The sequence below is a fragment of the Chenopodium album genome, chromosome 2 (genome assembly GCF_948465745.1).
Source record: "Chenopodium album chromosome 2, dcCheAlbu1.1, whole genome shotgun sequence".
NCBI lineage: Eukaryota > Viridiplantae > Streptophyta > Magnoliopsida > Caryophyllales > Amaranthaceae > Chenopodium > Chenopodium album.
The window spans coordinates 85,524,968-85,549,000 of NC_137835.1; the positions used below are offsets into that span (position 1 = coordinate 85,524,968).

At 35.3% G+C, this 24,033-nt stretch overlaps 2 protein-coding genes across 3 annotated transcripts; both read left to right on the forward strand.

Annotated features, from left to right (window-relative positions):
• Positions 1-11,867: 11,867 nt before the first annotated feature.
• Positions 11,868-15,583, forward strand: LOC145591785 (protein S-acyltransferase 18-like). Of its 2 annotated transcripts, XM_081648285.1 has the most exons (10): positions 11,868-11,947; positions 12,196-12,306; positions 12,448-12,580; positions 12,710-12,823; positions 12,928-13,374; positions 13,475-13,546; positions 13,694-13,825; positions 13,910-13,990; positions 14,571-14,732; positions 14,849-15,583. In XM_081648285.1, exons 3-10 carry the CDS (start codon positions 12,533-12,535, stop codon positions 15,326-15,328), a joined length of 1,536 nt encoding a protein of 511 aa, XP_081504411.1. In that variant the 5' UTR covers positions 11,868-11,947; positions 12,196-12,306; positions 12,448-12,532; the 3' UTR covers positions 15,329-15,583. The 2 variants fall into 2 exon arrangements, with proteins under 2 accessions (XP_081504411.1, XP_081504414.1); XM_081648288.1 differs by having other exon boundaries at positions 11,904-12,306.
• A 1,693-nt stretch (positions 15,584-17,276) lies between these two features.
• On the forward strand, positions 17,277-22,754 carry LOC145605148 (beta-ketoacyl-[acyl-carrier-protein] synthase III, chloroplastic-like). The gene is made up of 9 exons (XM_081661178.1): positions 17,277-17,425; positions 17,515-17,666; positions 18,918-19,066; positions 19,447-19,583; positions 20,315-20,420; positions 20,507-20,625; positions 21,387-21,451; positions 21,674-21,896; positions 22,076-22,754. Exons 1-9 carry the CDS (start codon positions 17,423-17,425, stop codon positions 22,295-22,297), a joined length of 1,176 nt encoding a protein of 391 aa, XP_081517304.1. The 5' UTR covers positions 17,277-17,422; the 3' UTR covers positions 22,298-22,754.
• The last annotated feature ends 1,279 nt before the right edge of the window (positions 22,755-24,033 follow it).

The window sequence follows — 24,033 nt, forward strand, 5'->3', positions numbered from 1 at the left end:
TTAAAATGTAGTTACAAATTAAATATGACATAATAAAATATCAAATAAGTCACTAAGTGGTAGAACAATATTAGTTATGACTTCTATCTCACACACTTTCTATGTTTTTAACCAAATCAAACATATATCACTCATAACATCCTTAATATACTTAGTTTAAGGTAGATATGACTTTAAATCATTGAAAAAGGATAAGTTAGGGACATTTTGAGCAAAAAAGGTTTAACTATAGCCTAAATGACTTCTATGATTTTTTACCAAATCAAACATATATCACTCATAATATCCTTAATATACTTAGTTTAAGGTAGATATGACTTGAAATCATTGAAAAAAGACAAGTTACTTAGTTATAGAGAAAAAAGGTTCAAATATAGCCTAAATGATTTCTATCTCACCTATTTTCTATTATTTTAAACAAATCAAACGTATGCCACTCATAACATCCTTAATATACTTAGTTTAAGGTAGATATGACTTGAAATCATTGAAAAAAGACAAGTTACTTAGTTATAGAGAAAAAAGGTTCAAATATAGCCTAAATAATTTCTATCTCACCCATTTTCTATTATTTTAAACAAATCAAATGTATGCCACTCATAACATCCTTAATATACTTAGTTTAAGGTAGATATGACTTGAAATCATTGAAAAGGGACAAGTTACTTAGTTATAGGGACATTTTGAGCAAAAAAAAGTTCAAATATAACCTAAAATGACTTCTTTCTCATCCATTTTCTATTTTTTTTAATCAAATCAAATGTATGTGATTCATAACATCCTTAATATACTTAGGGGCCGTTTGGTTTCAAAGGGATTCAAAGGGAATGGAATGAAATCCATTCCATATAGCATGTTGTTTGTTTTACAAAAGCTAAAGGAATCACCACCACCAACACCACCACAAAACCCCCTTTTCCTTCACTTTCCCACATCTCCATCTATCCCACCGCTCAGCCACCACATTTTCGGCGACCCTCAGAGCCGCCGCACCTCCACCAACCCTCCCCTCCCCGGAAAACCTCCACCCACTCATAATCCCTAATTATCCATCATCTGAAACCCCACAAAAACCCTAATTATCGGCGGTGCAAACAGGGGAGGAGCGATGAGGGAGCTGCAATGAGGGTTGGAGAGGTACGACGAGGCGGCGGTGCGAACGAGGGAGGTGCGAAAACTGCGAACGAGGGTGGTGCGACGAGGGTTTCAAGGTGCGAAATGGGTGTTGCGACTAGGGTTCAGGGAAGGTGTGACGAGGGAGGTGTGAACGAGGGTGCTGCGACGAGGTTTCGAGGTGCGAACAGGGTGGTGCGGCGAGTGGCGGGGGAGCGGCGATGACTGGGGTAGGGGCCGCAAGGTGGCTCGGCGGTGGCTGTGCGGTGGGGGTAGGGTGGAAGGGTGGTGGCTGTTGTTGGCATGGTGGTGTAATGGTGGCTAGGGAAAGGGAATGGCAAAGTCTAGGGGGGGTGGGGAATCAATGTAGAGGGATTTTGGGTGAAGTCAAAAATAAAAATGGGTAAAGGAAATGATTAAATGTGACAAACAAACATCAACAAAGGGATTATTAACCCCAATCAAACGGCCTCTTACTTTTAAGGTGGATATGACTTGAAATCATTGAAAAAGGACAAGTTACTTAGCTATAGGGACATTTTGAGCAAAGTTCAAATTATAGCCTAAATGACTTCTCTCTCACCCATTTTCTATGTTTTTAACCAAATCAAACATATATTACATCCTTAATATACTTAGTTTAAGGTAGATATGACTTGAAATCATTGAAAAAGGACAAGTTACTTAGCTATAGGGACATTTTGAGCAAAAAAAAGTTCAAATATAGCCTAAATGACTTCTCTCCCACCCATTTTCTATGTTGTTAACCAAATCAAACATGTATTACATCCTTAATTTACTTAGTTTAAGGTAGATATGACTTGAAATCATTGAAAAATGACAAGTTACTTAGCTATAGGGACATTTTGAGCAAGAAAGTTTCAAATATAGCCTAAATGACATTTTTAGCAAGAAAGGTTCAAATATAGCCTAATTAGGGGTTTGATTTGGGGAATTTTGGTTACAATCACTTTAATCTGAGGCAATAATGTTGGTTTTCTGGTTTTGAATTTGATTTTATGGCAAGATCTGGGTTTTCATTGAAAACTGTGATCTTTATAGTGATTTCTAAGGTTGTAAATTATATATATATATATATTTAATAGAAAATTTGGTGGTAAACTGGTAATATCCTGAATTCCAAAAATGTTTTTGTGAAACATTAAATACAATGGTGATACACTGTACAAACTAGAGTTGTTGTCTCCTGTATTTGAAAATGAAGAGGTCAGTAATGCCAGTAGTTGATTTGTTTAGATACACTGACTCCTTCTCATGTGGACTATTTTTAATACTTCAGTCTATTGTAAGTTATTTGGCTCAATCTGAGCGCTTTAAAACTATGACCACCCCTAACCATCAGAAGACCAATTGCGCTTAAAACTTATCACTCTCTATGGTGCTTTTGTTTTTATTTTGTTAATGTAGGAGAATTTATGATATGGATCCCTTTAAGCTATTGAGGTGGGAGAAACAACTGATGAAGCTGAAGGAAAGAATTCTAGCAGAAGGTTCTAAAGTTGTATTCCTTCCTATAATTGAAAAGTATATCCTGAAAAACCATCATCGTGTAACAGTTGAAATGCAGGTGAGTATTACAATTTACTTTTATATTCTGCATTATGGCAGAAATCATAGATAGCATTTTTTTTGTTGCTTTTTATGATTTTAACACTGTTACTGCCAGCCTGGTCCAGAGACGGGGATAATTTGGCTGTTGAAGTTGTATGAAGATTACTTGCATAGTGAAGATTCGTTAATGACAGTGCAACTGTATGCTGTCTCTTCTTTTTAAATTCTTTGTTCAGATCAATTATAATTTTGATTTTTTGATGCATTCCTTTTGCACAAGATCAATATCTTTCTTATGAGCTTTAATTCTTTCCGGCCTCTATGCAATCAATCATTGTTAGTGAAGGAACAATGTGCTGATATGGACCTTGAAAGGTGTTGAAGTGAAATATTATCAAACACAGATTATTCTGACAGGCTCGTCATATGGAAATTGTACTCAGTAAGAGATACCTCATCTGATAAGATGAAGGGAATTCTGCAAGAAGAATCTGTTCAGACATAATCCCAGGGCAAACAATAACCTATGCTCATAATGTCTGATTCAAGTGCTGGTTTCAGCCTAGATTTTAATAAAATAAATGATGGGATGATTGCTTACCAGGCTAGCTTATGAAGAAAGAGATAATAAATGCAATCTGAGATCTTGGACAAGCTGTTTTACATCAAGCACTACCTCAATGGACTTTGACAAAGCCAGAACCAAATAAATAGGCATAAATGTTTTAGGGGGGTTTTTAAGGAACATAGAACATATCCTTTGTTCCTTATGTACTTGGAAACAAGGACAAAGTTATATCAGTACTTGTATGAAAAAAAATAACAAAATAAAGTGTCACCATAGACTAAAAACTATGTAATGTGTTATGTGTACAATGTTGCTAGCTTATATTGCCTTAGAGCTAGACTTAAAATCTTTGTACCTTTATCCTTTTATATCAAGATATATAGCTTATGTTGAATTATAAATATTGTCCATGTATTATTGATTCTTCGTATTTACCGAAGACCAGTGTCAACATTGTCATTTAGCTTAGACTACTTGAAAAGGTTTCAAGTAAGCTTACTAAAAGATACGAAATAATTAGGGGTGAGCGTAACAGGGTACTCAGTAAAAATCTTAGGACCCGGAACCGAAACCTGTTGTAACAGGTTCTTAAAAATAGAAATAGGAACTGAAACCTGTTCAACAAGTTCCTATAAATTGGGAATCGGAACCTGAAGGTTTCGGTTTCGGAATAGGGTACCCTGTTTTTCAAAGTAAGCTTAAAAGCTTACAACTATAATACAAATAATAAACTAACATTGATTGTCTTGAATATTTAATACAAAATTACAAATATTTATATTAATACCATTAATTAAACCTTTAAAAGTAAGATGAAAAATGAATAAGAGGAGGGAGAGAGGTATGTAACGACTTTTATACAATTTTGATATAAGGCTTTTACTTTTGGGCTTAAATGATAGGTTTCGGTTTTGTGTATCCTACAGGGAACTTATACTAACAGGTACCCTACAGATTTCGGGTCTAAAATTTTATTACAGGGTTAATGGTGGCCATGGATAGCTTGGGGTTCGTAGTGGTGGTGGTTCGTAGTGGGGTGGTGAGTAGGTGGGTAATAGTTCAATTCGTGGTGGGGTGGTGTAGGGGTTTAGGTGACGGTGGATTGAGGTCGTGAGGGTGGAGCTTAGTGGTGGTGGTTGTGGATCATGGTGAGGTGAAGTGGTAATGGTGAGTTGAACTCTTGAAGGAGGATGAAACAGGAAGGGGAGGATGAAGAAAGAAGGAATTTATAATTTTCTGTTAATTAAATAAAAATAATAACAAAAATGAAAAGGAAAAATAAAAAATTACCGGCTGTAGAGGTTATAGGTAAAATAGGATTGGTAAGGGAGAATAAGTATTAAAGGTGGGATTATTCAAGGTTAATTGAAAGATTGGATTATTTTAGAAAAACCGACGAAAGGTTGGATTATTCTTGTTAAATTTTCCTATACTATAATACTTTTCTAAAATACCTTGACTTTGCAACATGAATGTCAATTTTGCATCAAATGAACATTATCATCACTAATGTTGATCATAAGACAACATCATTGATATCTTTTAGGTGGATTTATATTCTAACCACCATGCATTTATTTAATTCAAGGAAACAAATTGCGATAAGCATTTATCGAAATTCATTTTTGCCAAATTGAGGGGCATGTGCGTAGGGCGTATTTTTATTTCGACTTTTTAAAAATGGGAGTTTATTGTGCTTATGATCTGAGATGTTTTTGCTTTCCATCTTGATTACTTAGTGATATACTTTGTAAATGTAAATTGAAAAAATGATGTAACATTCATATTTATACAAAAGTAGCGTATCACATACATATGTCGTGAATACAAATTAGTCTTAAACTTATCTAAGTATAATCAGATACTTAAATAAAATCAACTTTATCATTTTTTTTACAAAATTTTATCATTAATTGCAATAAAGAGAATACAATAACTTGAAAAATCACTCGCGTTGCAATAAAGAAATTATGATAACTTGGGAACTATATTTTCGAGCTCAAACTCGGTTCGTTAATAATTAAACCTGGTTTTAACCGAACAAAATCGAGTGTTCACTCATGTCCACCCCTAATTACATAGTATAAGAGTCATTAACGAATACGTTTCTAGTTGAGTTATGAATTAAATCAATTAACAATCACAGTAAACTGTAACTAAGGGCCTGTTCTGATTGACTGAACTGAATATTTTATGAGAGGAGGATATTAAAAACTTAACTAAACTGAATTTAAGCTGAAGAGAATTGGCCCTAAACAAGTCATCATATTGTCATTTACTGTAAATCTATACGTCTTACTCAAACGTCAAATAAAATAAGATTGGTATTTGGTGTAAGGGTTTACCGTTTACAAAAGTGAAATTTAGTTCGGTCATTAGCAAGTCGGGTCAATTTCTACACACTATGAATTTAGGATATGGGTTAATTAAATTTGGGTTGATAACATGCCGGATTGTCGGGTCAATACTAGATTAGATGAACTAGGGTCACGGGTCTTTGTAAGTCAGGTCATATCAGGTTCTTTTGGGTCCAATAAGTTTTGGGTTCTTTACAAGCTGGTGTAGGTTAGGTCAACAATTTCCATTTTTCGTGTTTACATGGGGCATTGGAATTTCGGGTTGACGAACAAGTCAGGTTCAATTCTTTATATGTATGTTCACATCTACGGGTGAGCAAACTGGGTACTCGGTAAAAATTTTATATCCGACCGACCCTGAAATTGGTTGGAACCTGGTCTTAAAATTCAGAACTAGAATTGAAATTGGTTCAACCAGATCCAAAAATTTAGGAATTGGAATTGGAACCATCGAATTTTGGTTTCGGTTCCGGCCTTCCGGGTTCCCACTTATGTATACTTTCGGGTTCCTAACCGGTTTTGGTTTTAATTCTGGTTACATGGAATTTTTGCTCACCCCTAGGCACATTGTGTGTCTGCTAAGGCCCTGTTCAATCAACCTTAAGAAAAAAAAATATTCAGTAAAAATAATTTCAATTCAGTAAAAATAAGTTCAGTTCAATAAAAATAATTTCAATTCAGTAAAAATACGAGTAAGTAAATATAAAGAAAAAAAATATAATAGAGATTTAGTAAAAATAATTTCAGATCAGCAAAGATAATTTTAATTCAGTAAAAAAAAATATACGAGTCCTACACATGTACTTTAGACGTAAAGAAGAGTTCGAGAAACATAGTATATTAATGTATAAAAGAAATGAGGGCTTGGGAGAGTTGATTACCTAATGCTATGTAACCAGATCGAATATAAAAATAACTAATAAGTTCATCATTACTGTTGTTCTTTATGGACTTTTAAGTCTGCTATTTTTGTTCTTCAAGCTGCCACCCATTACCCTAGTACCTTAAAATTAGGATATGACCCATTATAAGCCATAAAAAAAAAAAAAAAAAAATTCATTTAGTTATTATATAAAATTGTATGAATTAAGCTGTTATGATATTCAACTAACAATGTAAACATTTCAAACTACTACTTTATTTAGCAATGATTTTATTTGCTTAACAGTATCATGTGCTTTTACGGCAACAACCCGTCAAGTGGAATATGATATGAGAATTCGATGGGCTAAAGCACAACAGCACAACCCCCTTCTAAACTTGATCCGGGTCCTCTTCTTGATCATGATGAGTGGGAAAGGAGACTCAAAGAGAGATTTCCAAACCATGTCGGTTTGTGGAAACCAAAGGAGCTTTTGAAGCAAATTTTAAATGAAGATCTTGAAAATCCAGATAGAGAAGATAGGGTAGGATGCCCCTATTTGCGTGGTCTTGTCCACGAAACACATTCAAGTGTAGTGGTACCTTCTGAGAATGTGAATATGGATGAAGTGAGGAAGATACTTTCCTATCGGATTCCAATCATTGCTGTATTTGATGTCCACAATGAATATGCTGAAAAACCATATACAGGGTTGGATGAATATGGTAATTCAAGACAAATGTTGTCTTTAAGAAGGGGTCCGGGTCGTGTTACACATGCTGTGGTGTTAGTTGGGATTTATGAAGCAGGAGATAACAATCTATATGGACTCAAACCAGATACTTATTGGATTTATCAAAACTCACTCCCCAAAAAACCTCCTACTACAAATCCGGAAAAACCTAGTCTCCTTGGTGATGGTTTTTAATATACTTCACCAAAGGGTGGTAATTGAATTGTATTATTCTGTCACCTTTCCACCAAGTGTTTTGGCACCCCCCGATGAAATTGAGAAATTACAACGTCGGCACAACACCATTCGCCAACGCAGAAGAGAAGAAAAGGAGGTATATATGGCTCATCGAGGTCCTCAATAGCCGTGACTTTGCAACGAAGGTTTATATTCCATGTCATAATCTTGATTTGAGATCGTGTAGCCTTGAAACTTTGAAAGTGTTTTGTTCCAGAAGTGATCATTAGACACATTAGTTAGATCTCTGCCCTTCAGTTGCTTCTAAAATTCAGTGTTTTGTATCTACTTGCCATTGAAGGGTTTTACTCAGAAATCAGAATATTTGTGTTGTTTACCTGGATTTGAATTTAATTTAGTTACCTTATAATACCAGCTTTTATGGATTCAAATCCATTACAAGAAGCATATTTTGCTGTGGTCTTTGGCACCAAACTCAATTCCTATGCTCTTATCTCCCTTTTTAGAGATAAAAATTATGTATGCTGTAATATATTAATAGTCTTATCAATTTTGAGGGTTGTCACCATAATTTAAGATTAATAGTGGCTCCCTTTTCTTAGGTTAATATCAATTCTTTCCCTAGTGATATATGTCATCACACCTTTATTGTGTTCATTAGCAATTACAGGTTCCCTCTTTGGGACAACCCATTTTCTCATGTGCTTTTTTGAAACTGGATTTCCTTAGAGAAATGTTATGATTTCCAAAGTCTTATCAATTGTATATTACTTGTGATTTCCAGTTTTTCCACTTTCAAGATATCTTTGGCTCTCCTCTACCTCATGTTTCCCTTTTTTTTTCCATCCTATTTCATAAATTGGCATGTTATCGAAGAAAATAGAGTAAATTATGCACATTCACTGTGCTATTGGGATGAAACTAATGTCTTTATGTGGAGCTACGCTGATGGGTTAGCAAAATTTTTGCTTAGAGATGTTGCCTTGTCTTTTCCTTGCCAAATAGATCAGTTTGAGGAATGACGAAAGATGTTTAGGACTTTAAAACCAAACATGATTCATTCTATGGAAGTATACTCTTTCCTCATAAAGTTTTATGGTATATACTTGGATTCAAAGGTATTAAAGGAGATTATTAAGAATTTTTATTTGAGGAGCCTTTTCTACTCATGTATTCTTATTCTTGATATATTTTATCTCTGGATCCATTTCTTTTAGCTTATTTGTTTTCTAGAAATTATGGTGTTGGATTGGCCAACCTCCAAACTCTGTTGTTTCTTGTTAAACCGAAAAACCCCTATGAACTTAGAAATCTTTACCCTTTTGGTCTTGGTTTGGTATTTAGTACTAGGTCTCTTAGCTACTTGAAGAGTGGGCAACAGAAGAAGCAGTACTGAACATAAATTTGGAAAAAATAAAAAAAAATAGCATACTTACGACTTTTTAGACCCAAAATGCTATTTGGTAAATGCGGGTTTTCAGATTTCTTGATTAGCATTCTTTACTGTTCACATTGGGAGGTAGATTTTGTAGGTGGACCTGAGGCGAAATAGGATTATGATTTTGTGGGCTGTATAAAGCAAGCACATCCCACCTGCTGCCTTGTGTTTAAGAAGAAACTAGAGTCTGACGGCAGTTATGGATCTCTTATTTTTTATTTTTTTTATAGCTGCTATTATTGAGAGTTATGTGAAAATTAATATCTGCCCTATGCTATCTTATCTATCTTGTACCTTTTATAGGTAACTTGTACTTCCATTCTAGTTTATCATAGTCATCTTGATGTGCTGTGGATATTGTTAGCTTAGTTGAAACTAGTGTTGCAGCACAAGCTATTCATCTGCAATGAATCCTCTCAATATCTAGGCAGTGTAGAGCGCATGAACTAGTGATAGACATAGTTGTCCCTCAAAACTGACCCTTGGAAGTGTGCTTAAATTTTGATGTTACCTGCCTTTTTTGAGGTATTATAACTCTGGGGAGTTGATTGAAAATGTCTCCTCGGCTGATTTTGGTGACTTTGTTGCAATGTGCGAGCCTGTGCTGGGTGCTTGATGTCTGTGCAGATGGTTTTACAGTGTTGCTGTGACTTAACCTTGTGCAGTTATTACAGGCTTACATTTTGCCGTGATTTAAGCTGTGTAGTATGTTTTTGGTTGCCTGTTTTGCTATGCCTTTAATTTTTTTTTGCAGGCACTGTAATAATACTAATTAGTGAACTAGTAGTGTTGAATTTCATATCTACATACTGTTGGAGAAAATTATTTTGATGACAAATTTTCTCCAATAGTATGTAGATATGAAATTCATCTGTTTTTGGGAACCAACTGAGCTCAGTTGGCCACGGTTAATCAGTAATCAGACAAGGATAGAGTGTATGGTTTACTTGAGTTGATGAAAGTACTCTTTGATATGATGCAAGGTCAAAAAAGAGGAAGAAGCTGACAAGTTGTTTTAGTGCTTCTGTTCTCAAGTCCTGCTACATTATCTGAACAACAAATAGAGAATGCTTCTTTTGATGCTTCTGCATACTTCACATTAGGCACTAGTCCAAAATATATAAGCTGAAAATTAATACATTGCTTGATCTGATCATATAAAATAAGTTGGTTGCTCGTTCAAGTTGATCTTGATTTCAATATCCATATAAAGTTTAGATGAGATTGGATATCAAAACCAAGGTTACACATGAAACAAGTGATAGCCTACGCGAAAGCACGATGGAGCAGCTAAAAGTACTAGCTTCAATTCATTTTAAAATAATTAATGTAGTATGTCTAGTAGAAGGTTAGCGGCATTAAAACCATGTTATTGGTGTCACTTACAAATCCCACTATAAAAATATGGCAGGAAAAGTCCCACATTGGCCAGTTGTACCGGTTTTTGCTCCTTTATAAACCAAAACAAGAAGAATAAATATTATGACCTTACTTGAACAGGATCTGTTTTATAGGGTCGTACCTCCCAGTTCCTAGAGCTGCGGGGTGCTCACACGGTTGTCTGACAGACTCTTCCCTTTTTCTGGTCTCCTTCGCCTATCCTTGAATGATACAATTATTTTCGAAACATCATACACGCATATATAACATTCAGAGACAGTTGTCATAGCTTTCCCTCGCTTTGTTCCTCCGAAGTTATTTTATTTTATCTTTTTCTTTGTTTTTAGTTTGTTTTCTCTTTGTTTCTCTTATGCATTAGAAGAAATTATTGGGAGCTTCCGTGTCCCTTGCCTCCCTAGGGTATTTTTCTCCGTAAGCAACATCTGGCAACTGATACAAGTTGATATTAGTGAAGATTGAATAATACAATCATTAACTATATTTTAAGACAATAAATGTATATATATTGTTCATATAGGTAACCTTGTATAAATACTCAAATTCAAATCTTGCCGGAGACAATCTCAATGAATTTGGATACACTTACCCCTATCTTTCCATAGTCCCCAGATTGCAAACGGTCAAACTTTGTTGCCATTTTAATCTGCTTCATGCTCTAAACCTTAATCCTTGGAAAGACACCCTAGTCAACAAATTGGCTATCAAGACGGTCTAGATAAAAAAATCTGCAACATGTACAAGATCTTGAATTAAAAAAAATGTCTTATGTACAAAAATCATAATTCAAGCAATATTAATCAATCAATGAATTTGAGTGATTCCACAAGTCAAAAACCAATACATACAACGCCAAACATTGCACATCCACCACAACCACCGGCATATCCATTGGCATAAAAACGACCAGCAAAGCTAGAGACACTTTCCATGAATTTGGTCAACACCAATTCACACCAATCATATGCAAGCAATCCATGGCACAACTCAATGTTGGTAATAAGTCATGCGCAAGTCGTGGGGATTGGGTTGGACACAACACCATTTGTAATGCAACAATCAAGAATAAAGACTTGAATTATTCTTCCTCATTGGCGTCAAAATGACCCTCCAGTCGATAACATCCTCTGTTCACAACCATTACTTGACAGGCAAGATAAGTGGCAAATTTACCTCCATAACCCCTATCAAATGAATTGGAGCATAGGACAGACATTGTGTAATGGGATGGCGGTCAATGCACCACCCATTTTGACTCTGCCTCCGACTCCAACTTGGAAGTCATTAAAGGTGTTAAATACTTATTCTACCGATTTACTCCGATTTGACCCGAAGAAAAAAACTTGATTCGGTTTGTAAGATGTGTGTACACTATAATTTAATGTGACTCTACCTTAAATAAACCTGACTCGACCCGACCTCATTAAACCCGATCCAAATAATTGGAAAAAAAAAAGGGGTGGGGGGGGTTGCTTGAGTAGGGCCTTGATTGGGTCATACATTGTCTCATGCAAAGTCTGTTTTTGTTTGGAAAGTAAAAAAAGATATGATTATTGGGCCACATTTGACAGACCCAATAAACAAATCGAACATCTTTCTTTTGTCTTCAATTTCGAATTGTTGAAAATAACGGGAACCCCGCTCAACTTTGCTTCATTCTTCTCTCTCCTCTCTCCTCTCTCCAACGCTTCAAACTCAATTTCACAAGGTAAACTGGCTCCCATTTTTAAACCTTCCATTTTATTTCTTGCTTTACAAATTAGAACTTGGTATTATTATAATTTCGTCAATTTCATTGGTTTCTGTTGCTAAATCTGTAGAATCATTTCTCAAATTTGCTTCCTTTTTTTATTTGCAAGATTCAGCTCAAAGAATAATAATATTTATGTCATGAATTCGAGAAATTTTGATTGATTTTATGTGTTTCTGACTGTTTTATGCCATCTTTATCTTCAGAAATTTAATTCAAAATTAGGGGATTCTAATTTAAATTCAAGCTCAAACAAGAGAATATCAAATATGAATATCATTTACAGATTCTGGGTTTCTCTGTAATTTTTGAGCCAGGTTAGTATATCATTCTCATTATACATACATTGATTTAGTTCAATTTGTGGGTCACAAAATTTATGCTCTTTGAATTAGTTATCTAGACAGTAAGCTCAATGTATGATTATTCCTATTTCTTATCAAATTGCCTGGATTAAGATTTGTGGGGTACACCACAATTCTCCTTGAATAGGGAGGAATTTCTATCAGAAGCCGGTGGCGGCGACAGCGGTAGCTACTAGGAATGTATGCCAGGCGCCATGGTTGGCAGCGCCCTTTCCACCCTTTACAGGTGACTTCATTTCTTTCCTTTTTATAAAAAAAATTGAAATTTGTTAGTGAAATAATTATGTTTTAGTTCACTGTACTAGTTTTCTGATGTTTTGGTCAAATTGCCTGTTTTATATGATCTTACTTACAGATGGTGGGAATGGCAGTATACAGTTTCCTAGTGGCTTCATTCTATTGCTTTCTAGGATTCTTTCTTGGCAATCGAATCGCTGAAATTGTAGTCATTTCAATATATTCTTCAGTGGTAAAACCCTTGAAAATTTGCATACTTCTGAATTGAAAGTTACAATTTTGAGCTGTTACATGTAATTGGTGATAATTTTTTGTTAATTGTTTGGTTTGTATCAGGCAATCTCGGTTATGGTGTTATTTATTAGGTGTACTGGGACTGATCCGTCTGCGAAAAATAGACATAGTAATTACAAGAAAAAGAAAGTGAAGAAGAGTAAAGCAAAAACACTGACAAAGTTGAATTATGGTTTTATATTGAGACAGATGGTTATGAGGTGTTTTAGGAGGTTTGAGAGAAAGATTCTTAAGACTTGTATAAGGAGGAAGTATTTACTTGATCCGCGCGTTGCTAATGGTCATGTTCACTTGGATCCCTTGCTTCCTTTTCCTTTGCCTCCCCTTGTTACCAAAGAAGATGATGACTCCGTTTCGCATGATGTTGATCCTAATGATAAGGATGAGGATTTCTCCTTTTGCTCCTTGTGCAATTTCCATGTTAAAAAACATAGCAAACATTGTAGGACATGTAATCGTTGCGTTGAGGGCTTTGATCACCATTGCCGGGTAAGAAAAGTACATATTGTATGCCTGTGTCGGCTGTATGTATGTGTGTGTGTATGAATGTATTGGATCTTCTCTAACTCGATCTTATGCTCCCTTATAGTGGCTCAACAATTGTGTGGGAAAAAGGAATTATACAACATTCATCCTCCTTATGATATTTGTCCTATTGATGGTGAGTTTTTTAGCTTCTTGTTGCAAGTGTACTTCAATTTTGTGCACATCAATCATTCGTCCCATATTGAGTGTACAAGTTCTTTTATTGACCAAAGATAAACAATTGAAAAATATCTTTTCCCTAAATTCTTTCTGATTATTGCAGCTTACACTTGAAGGAGGAACAGCTATTGCTGTATTCGTTCGGTGCTTTGCTTATAAGAAAAACATGGATCAGGAATTAGCAAGGGTATTTCACACAACCAAGTTTCCTAGGGGAGTTCTTGCTGCAATATCTGTAAGCTTCATCTGATTGCCCTTTGTGTACCTAGCGTTTTTTGTATGCCTTCTCGCTCATTGGTTGTTGATGATGATCTTGTAGGCAGTGTTGGTTTTGTTGACAGCTTATGGCTCAGCAGCACTTGGCCAACTCTTTTTCTTTCATGTTGTTCTCATTCGTAAGGTACTTCTGCTGGCTACTTTGTGTATAATTGATATTGAGCTCTCAAGAATTAGTATTTTTGATGCCTTCAATAAATTAGTATTTTTCTTACAAGAAACAAAGTTTTAGTTGTTAGCAGTGATCAAAAAGTTCAAACAGGTATCCTTATTAATCTTGCCAGGAGAAACTTCATACTGCCAGAGCCCATGTAGTGCACCGTGTGTTTGGATTTTGTCTGTGAGGAAAATATAAGTGTTTACGACTTGTATTTTGATTATGTTTCCTTAGTTCCTTATAGACACTATGGCCTGATTACTTTACATTGTGTCCGCGTATGAGCTGATTGATTTAGTATTCTAGATACAAGGAGCCAGCAATGATCATCTGTGAATAGAAAGTAATGCAAAGGGACATGACATAAGCAGTCACATGTTCACTAGTTATGCTGTCATAATTTAGGCATACTGTGTTGAACATTTCTTGCTTAAACTGCAGTCTGATCAGTTTGTTTAAATGTACCAAAAAGATGCCTCTATTGCCACAACCTGAATATGATATAGCCTGTTTGAAGTCTGAGTATGTCTTAATAAAATTGTTGCAGGGAATGAGAACATATGATTACATATTGGCTATGAGAGCAGAGCATCGATTTAGTGGATTGGAGTCATTGAATGATTCAGAATTTTCGTCAGATGATAGCAGTGAATCTGCTTCACCAAAAAGGATCATTTTGTCTCAGTTCATAGGACAGAAATCAAATCTGGTAAAGCATTTGCAGCGCGCCTTTACTTATACAAGCATTTACAATTTGCCTCTACATTATTGACTGTTTGAATATTTGCTATTCTCGACTTGCTAATTACCCTGCCATACTTTCAGAGTCCAGAACAATTATCTGTCAAAATCGATCCTCAATCAGGCACCTCCATCATTAACCAGAATCAACACTTCCGTGCTAGCATTGATCCATGGAAGCTGATACAGATGAGTAAAGAAAAAGCTTTAAAAGCTGCTGAAAAGGCCAAAGAGAAGCAAATGGTTGAACACGAAAAACTTAATCCACTTCCTTTCGAGGTGAAAAAAGGCCCATTGGAGAAGCCAGAAAGTGATCAGAACAAAACAACTCCTCTTGTTTCAATAGCAAGACATCCAGGCTCACCAGGAAGATTCTCAAGTCCAAGAAGACGAATTTCCGGTTCTCCAGCTACACTGTCCAATACAGCTGCACAGCCAAATCAGATATACAAAAGCAATTTCGACTTGAAACTGACAGGGGTGTCAAGGGAGCTAGAGGGGTATATATCAAAGCAAGTTCTGTGTTCCATTGTAAAAGACGGGGCTGAAGCATCCCCCAGATAATACTATCTGTGATACTTGTATTCTCAGTCTCTGAGAACTCATTTATAACTTCATAGTACCGATGATTCGTTTATTATATGCGATTCATACCAGGGATCAATGGTTTGGCCCCTTTTGTTTCTTAAATTACATAATTCTTGTGTGATAACTCATTGCTTTCTCAGCATACAAATAGAAAATAGACAGATTTGTGGAGGTTGTGATAATCTTGGTTGCAAAGCAGAAGTTTAAGTACATAATGATGAAAATGCTTGATGTTTGGATGATTGTCTTCCAACCCCCCCCCCCCCCCCCCCCCCCAAAAAAAAAAAAAAAAAAGAGGAATTTTTATTATGCCTTGAGTCATAATAGCAAACAAATTATGGATAATGTACAGGAATGATATGGATTGTATTGTACTGTACTTTGACTATTAAGTTATTGACTTTATTGAGTATATTATTGATAGCCAATAGACATGCATAGAGTTCACTCAAGTTTGAACATGTTTTGCTTTATACTCCCTCCGTCCCCGATTGATAGTCACTTTTGAAGAAAAATCATGGGAATTAAAGAGAATTAAAAAATTTACATTGAAAAAGTATTTACATTGGATATGCAAAAAAATAGAGAGAGAAAGTAATTAAAGTACATGGGAAAGTAAAATTTACATGGGAAATTTAAATTTGCACAAATATTTTTGCAAATGTTACAGAATTTTGGTAAAAAAATAATTTTAATGGTACTTGAAAAAAGCAAATGTGACTAACATTTTGAGTCACAAAAAATGGCAAAAGTGACTATCAATGGGGGACGGAGGGAGTAGTAGTACTTCATATTAAATGGCTATTATGTGAAAGTTATGTTATTTTAATTAGATCTAATTCTCTTATGATTTAGGCTTTTTTCTCAAACATGATACTTAATAACTTTGAAGTATGTTTTTTAAAATGTGATTATATTATAATTTTACTAATTTGCTTATAGCTTTGTTCTCTTAAAGTAAATGGTATTTTTACTAAATTAATATTATTTCTACTAAATATTATATTTAAGGTAAATAGAACAAGACTTTAGTTCGTTGTAGTGTATGAAGTTATATTATGTATTTGTATTTTGGATGATATCTTCAAAAATTGAAGAAAGTCTATCGGACGAGTATGGGTGAAAATGAGATAAAAGAAGTGGTGGGTGGGGGGGGGGGGGGGGGGGAATCAAAAGAAGAAGAAAAAGTTAGGAATCACACAAACTTCGTAAATTTTTCAAGGGCGTTCATGATAGATACAAATAAAGTTGTATTCAAATGCGTTCATGATAGATACAAATAAAGTTACATGATCTTGTATCTTGCCTTGTCTACTAAAAGAATATATAGTAAATAAAAGTACAGTAAATCATTAGTGCTAGTGATGTCAATTTCTAATCCGGGAAAACTATCTAAAATCGACTTGTATCTACCTAACTCAACCAAAAGTCAACCCAAAATTGTACTCGATAGTCAATACGATTCATATTTTTTATAAAGTTTGGCAGGGTTGGAGTGGATTATGATATTATGTTGTCATACGTTGCTACGCGTAGATTATCATGAAACAAAGTGCATTTATACAAAGTAATCTCACACGGTAAGGGTGAGAACCGAATTGTTATCCTCTACAACTAATTCAAGTTGGTTCGTGTAGCTTTAATGCTTTTATGATATTTATAGGCGATACTTTGTATTAATTACAATCTTTATATTGCACGGCCATTTTTATTATTTTTTATGAGTATTATTTAATAAATTAATACCCAACTACCAAAACATTTCTTGCAATTTTGGTTGATCCCACTTTTGGATCTCATAGATTTGGATTTAAATAAATTCAGCATTAAATAGACCTCAAAGGCTCAAAGCCTCAAAGCATACTTTTTCTCATCTTCCTCCACCTATTTTTCTCACCAAAAAAAAGGAAAAAAAAAAACTTCTTTTAATTTATTTAATTTTATTTTCGTCATAAATTTTCCCAATTACTTCACCAAACCAAACTCTTCCTTCTTTGGAGTCTCCACCAAAGAGAGAGAGAAAACAGCCACTTCTGAACTTCATCCTTAATCCCATCTGGAGATGCGAAAATGGTACGATCTCTTTCTTTCACTTCAAAGATCAAAACTTTATTAAAATTTGGGTTTTATTTTTAATAATTTGTTCTTAAATTCATCAACAGTCTTTGGTAGCCAACGTAGATTTCCAGCACATTTTGCGTTTCTTGAATCCCAACGTTAATGAAAAGCAAAATATCATGCTTTCTATCAATGGATTTGGTCGCCGTTTCTCCAACATTTGTTGTAAGAAACCCGACATTGATGTCAATTCAAGGTAATTTGTGCTTGTAAATTGTAATATAATCTTCAGCTTTGTGAAGTAGATTTTGCTGCAACTTTGTTGATTATAATGTTTTGGGTTTAATTGTTTTGTTGCAATTTTTGGAAGAAACTTGCTATAAATTACAAGTTAGGGTGATTTTTGTGGAAATTTTTTCAGGGTTTTGGTATTTTGTAATTTTTGATTGTTGGTTTAGATAATTCTTCGTTGGGTTGAATTTAATTTGATTCTGTGAGAATGTGAGATAAAGGTTAAGTCTTTTGCTGATTATCATTGACCTGGTTTGCTATCAATTCTGATTCTCTACTAGGTTTTCAGCTTATTATAGGGGTCAAAAACTCAAATCTAGTGAATAACAATTCATGTTGTACGTATACTATATTAGATTTTGAGTGGTGTTTTATCTTTTAGGACTTGAATAACCAGCCAAGGTAAAAGAGTCAATGGATTGTGTTTCTTATATTGCATTGTCAGTCAATATGGCTTAAAATCTGGATGGAGGTAAATTGGTACTCCGTATTAGAATTTTAATTGTTGCAATAGTTCTAGCACCGTCATGCAAGGGACATTGTTTCAGAGTTATCAGATAGTTGAGTTTGAAGCTTGTCTTTGCTGAATTATATGTCCGATTGCATGGTTTGGCTACAGAATCCTGATACATGTAAATAGTTCGTGTTACTTTGAAGAAAACAAATGAATTTCAGAACAAGATGGGATATACTCCTTTTGAAATTCTGTGTGATGGCTTGCTAGTCACTAGTCAGTACTCATCCTAATATTAAGATTGCTGGGGATGTTTAATTTTAAAATGTTTTTGTCTTGTCTTAGGTTCTTTTTATTGTGACAAAAAAATATATATCCAGAATTGATTTTTAATGAAAAACTATATTCAAGAATAAGTTGTGAATATATTTTCCTTTGTATGTTTCCTTACAAGAAAAATTCGATAGGAAGTGGAAAATGGGAGTGAAAGGGAGAAGAGGGATGGGAGGAGTGGAAAGATATGTTAGGAATAGGGAGGAAACTGTGGAAACTCTTTGGAAAACTATTACCTTTTGGAAATTTTGTTTTCTAATCTGTACAAAACAAACAATTGAAAAAGGGAAAATTACTGTCAAATCAAACGTAAAATTTCTTCCGTGCGCATCTTTTCTTCCCAGTACATGGAGCTTGGGCTTTTTATTCTCCATTCTTTTTTACTCCTTCAAATAAACTTGGCTATTATATTGACGGTTCCTCATGCAGGCTAGTAAACAGGGGATGTAAGCTAGTAGGTTGTGGTTCTGCTGTACCAAAGCTGCAGATCTCCAATGATGATCTTTCTAAATTTGTTGAAACTTCGGATGAATGGATATCTACTCGGACAGGGATTCGCAATCGACGTGTCCTTTCAGGTTAGTGTGTCTGTCTTATATATGGAACTTTAGAGAGGGTTGCTTGACTCTTTTGTTGATCCCTGTTACTTCAAACACTCATACTCTCATAGTGACCTTCCTCGTAAGTCTGGTATGTGTGTCCAATCTTGATAATGCTGGCCCAGCAAGACCCATGATTTTACATTAATTGGCTATGTTGTTCAAGCAATACACGTCTATCAAATTTTAACATTTTATATCCTTTAAATTAAACCAAACCAACTGAGATTAAGCCAACAAATGAGCTTGGGTATTTGTAATAATGGATTCTGGTTTTCTGTAAGATCTTTTCCTTAACTTTGACTGCATGCCTGTGTCTCACACAGATGTCGATCTCAGGTTTTGTTGCTCTTTTACAGGTAACGATAGCTTGGTAGGCTTAGCTGCCGAAGCAGCTAGGAATGCTCTACAGATGGCCAATGTTGGCCCAGATGATATTGACCTTATCTTGATGTGCACTTCTACACCCGAGGACCTCTTTGGCAGTGCTCCTCAGGTATTTTTTTTTTTCTTAATGTTGGCTACTCATGAGTTGAATTATTACAGCTTCTTGAATATGCTATTCCCTTCACTGGCTCACCCAGGCTTGAACCTTCTGCTTAGTGTTTTTTTTCTTCTAAAATATAAAATGAGTATGTTAATTTAAATATTTCTATTTTGCTTGTTCATTTTGTAAATTCCCTAAAGGAACAGTTATATGTGGACCATTTGCTTTTCTGAAAACAGCCTCAGTGTGAGGCTTGACCCAGGGACATGTGTGTATGCCTATATATTTTATCAGTACACCTTTGATGAACTCAATATTGGTTTTGTGTCAAGAGCTGTTTTTCTTACCGTCAGTTTCTTAAAGCTTTAATCTTGGCTATAGAATGGAGGCATTAGAAAGTTTAGTATGGAATTCTTAGGAATTTAGAATATAAATAAATGTTTACTTACACATTCTACTTAGATGAGATCAACCAAATACAGTTGTGCCTGATGCCTGATGCCTGTTGCTCATATATATTAATGAGTGAAACTGTTGAATTCTGACAACAAATGTAGTCTAGGTAACTAAGCAGTCAATATTATAGAAAGGCAAAAAGTAGTGATGGTGAAACCCAGTAAAAAGTAATGGTTGATTTCTCCACAGGGATGCATATTTTGCATATGGACTTGCGGCCTTTTTTTGTCCTTTCATATTTATATAAGCATCCTGAATCATGCTATTAAGTAATTATTATACAGGTACAAAAAGCATTAGGATGCAGCCGAAGTCCCTTGTCTTATGATATTACTGCTGCTTGCAGTGGATTTTTGCTGGGTCTGGTGTCTGCTGCTTGTCACGTAAGGGGTAGTGACTTTGATTTCTTTTCTCTAGTAATTTCTTTTTATCCCTCAAACTTCAAAAATGCTTATCTTTTGCTTTGTAAATTCCAGGTGGTGGATTCAAGAATGTCCTAGTTATAGGTGCTGATGCTCTTTCTCGTTTTGTTGACTGGACTGATAGAGGAACCTGCATACTCTTTGGTGATGCTGCTGGAGCTGTAGTAGTGCAGGTGAGGTGTCAATTTCCTTTGGATTTTCAGTCTTATTTGTCGGCTCCTTTTGGCTCTCTCAACCTGTCAAATCTTTTTTTTTTTTTTTTTTTTTTTTTTTTTTTTTTTTTTCTGGTGGGGAGTTGCCTGTAGTAGTATTTACCTCACTACTTAAGAGCTAACGATCTAGGAAAAGGTGCAGGGGTTAGGTGTTAGTTTCCCACTGAACAAGTGCAGCTTCTTTTCTTAGTGACCCCTATTAATATGATTATGTACAAGTGGGCTGTTAAAAACATTCTTTTTCAGTTGAGATAACCTACGCTGTTTCTAAGCAGTACTCTCTTAATATCAACTTTTCCATTTGGCACATTTTTTTTTTGGTACACATGGTCCTTGATAAAAGGATGGAGGTAGATTAATTAGTCATGATGCCCTTAAATTATGCTGTACAACTGCTGTAATTTTGTATAAACGACTGCCCTTATCCACGTACCACTGTACAAACTATCTCATTCTCTGTCTCTGGCTTTGGCGTCTAGCATTGACTTTGAGCTGTATGTCACTATGTTCTACATACGCTCTCCACTCCATCAAATATTGTCCTCTAATTCAAAAGGAGGGAAAGGGGAAGAAGAAAACAGGCATCTGTATAAGAAAATAGGGTATTTGATATATTTGCATATGGCCTGGCTTTTGAGTGGCATTTACTGGATTACTGCTTATCCTTTTATTACGTTGATGTGTAGATGCACAAATTCATTTGGTGTTTTTAATTGGACCAGGCTTGTGACAGTGAAGAAGACGGCATGTTTGCTTTTGACCTGCATAGTGATGGTGAGGGTGCAAGGTATGCATTTGAGTTTCATTGAACTAGAGGTGATATATCTTTGAGTCTTTGGGGCGGGCTGACAGCCTCTTTAGTTAGTTTTATTCTGGATGGAAGTAAGGCTATGTGCAGATGGGCAACTAAGGACCCTGCCAACAGCAGAATCAATGTTCAGTTGTTATGGTTGGACTATATGTGATGTCTCCGCAAATCATGTTTCTTATGTACTTCTCTTACATGTAGGCATTTAAATGCATCCCTGAGACCTGATGAAGTGGATGAAGCAATAAGCAACAATTGTGCCATGGCAGGTTTCCCCCCAAGGCGCCCATCCTATTCATGTATTAATATGAATGGAAAAGAGGTCTTTCGATTTGCTGTAAGATGTGTGCCCCAGTCAATTGAGGCTGCACTTCAAAAGGCTGGTCTAAATAGTTCCAATGTTGATTGGTTATTATTGCATCAGGTATCGTGCTTAATCAACATCTTTTACTTTTGTTAGTTTCTGAAATAAGCTATGAAGCAGTGCATTTTGAAGTACTCATGAAGTTAGAATAATCTGCTCTCTTTTTCAGTTCCTAATTTTCAAGGAAATCTTGGTGCTTTATATAGCTGTACATTAAAGATCTAAAATTGTGAGCGCAGGCAAACCAGAGGATTATTGATTCAGTTGCAACACGTTTGGAAGTTCCTACAGAACGCGTCTTGTCTAATTTGGCAAATTATGGTAACACCAGTGCCGCATCAATCCCCTTGGCATTGGATGAAGCTGTTCGGAGTGGAAAAGTTCAGCCAGGACATATCATTGCAACATCTGGATTTGGTGCTGGTCTTACATGGGGATCTTCCATTATCAGATGGGGATAAAGAAAGAAAATATTGTTCATCATCATCCTCCTGTTTGCAACATCATATTGTTGGTGAAAGAGGAGGGCGTTGGGGGAAGCGTTGTTTAACACTTGCAGTTCTTTCTTGAAGAATCTCACTTCCCCTGGTTACAGATGATTCAGGAGCAACACCTCTCATAATTCACAGAAGCTCCATCAGAGTGGCCCCTTCGCGTGTTATATATTTCCCTTTATTGCCTGAATAAGTTCTATTTATTCAAATCAGGTGAATTTATTCACACCTAGTTAAAAAAAATCTCCAAGCTGTCATTCATAGTTTTTTTTTGCAGTCAGTACACAGAGCTAGGAATTTTTTCAGGTGAGTGATTCAAACAGCTTCTCTAGGCTTGTTCATCCTGTCTGCTAGACCGTTTATTTTGAATTGTGTTTAGTATTTTCATCTTTATTGATTTACTGAAGAGGTTATCGCCATTACAGATTTGTGTAGAAAACTGTTATTTCGAAAGGGAGAAATAATCAATTTTTTACTGAATTGTTGTTAGGAAGAATTTGACAAGGGTGTCTTAGCTGAAGATGGGTATATGTTGCAAAATGATAGTCCTCATTTGGCTTCATTTGACTTCAATTTAATTTTTGAGAATGATTTTATTGAATGTGTTTTTTGCTAATATGATCTGAGACTATGTGCTGTGCAGCAATCTCCTGCTGTAAAGCCAGTGACCTATTTTGGATGATAATAGCACAATATATTTTAGAGATTATGTGACAGTGACATTTTGCCGTCCTGTGTTATTAGGTCATCCTCCCCCCCCCCCCCCTCCTCCTCCTCCTCCTGTTTTCGTGTTTTTATAAGGAGTCTGGCATCTTTCACGGTTCAGTTAGTCCATTTATATAGGGCAACGCTTAAAAGTAATATGTATAAAGTTACTAATGTTATGCATTTTGTTGATGTGATGATCCATGTTGATACGAGAGTTATATTAATCACGATACTAGCTAGTCAAATGACTACTCATTAATAAATAAGTACGGCTTATGAGGACCTAAACATGCATGTACAAAGATTATGCCTAGATGCATGATTATGATTAGAAAATAATGCATCATATAACGACTGAAACTGGTCCATTAGCCCATTATTTAAGCTATTTTTTTGGGTGTGGAAGAAAATATAATTTGATAATTAAGCTGATCAAGTGTTGTTGGCCGGCAAGAAAAGTCAAGTTTAAGCGCATATTCTTTCGAGATTGTCTTGTTCTTCGGTTAATTACCGTTCTATACCGACTAATTTATATTTTAATGTTATAAGTTTCTTGACTTTATTCTATAGCTTGTTGTGTATGAAATGTAATGGATAGAATAATTACTGTGTAGGTACTAGGTAACTTACTAACATGCTAACTAAGAATAGTTGATGGAAGATATGTACTATTATTAGGAAGCACAAAATTTAAGCACAAAAAAAAGAGACTAGCTCTCAACAGACTTGAGACTATAAGTACAACATGGGGAGAGTTTAGCTCTTTACCATACTAACACAAGAACTATATCGAGGGAAGTGGGTGAAACTTTCATAACTTGTTAATCATTAAAAATATGGGGATTGACTAATTCCTTCATATACGCTAGCCATAAGATGCTTAGAGCTTGTTCCTTTGCGTTTTGGACCTACAAAAACGATACCAATAATACATTTTACCTTTCTTGTTCTTCGCCTTAAAAGAGGGGAAAAGATTGCACTTGGTTGGATTCAAA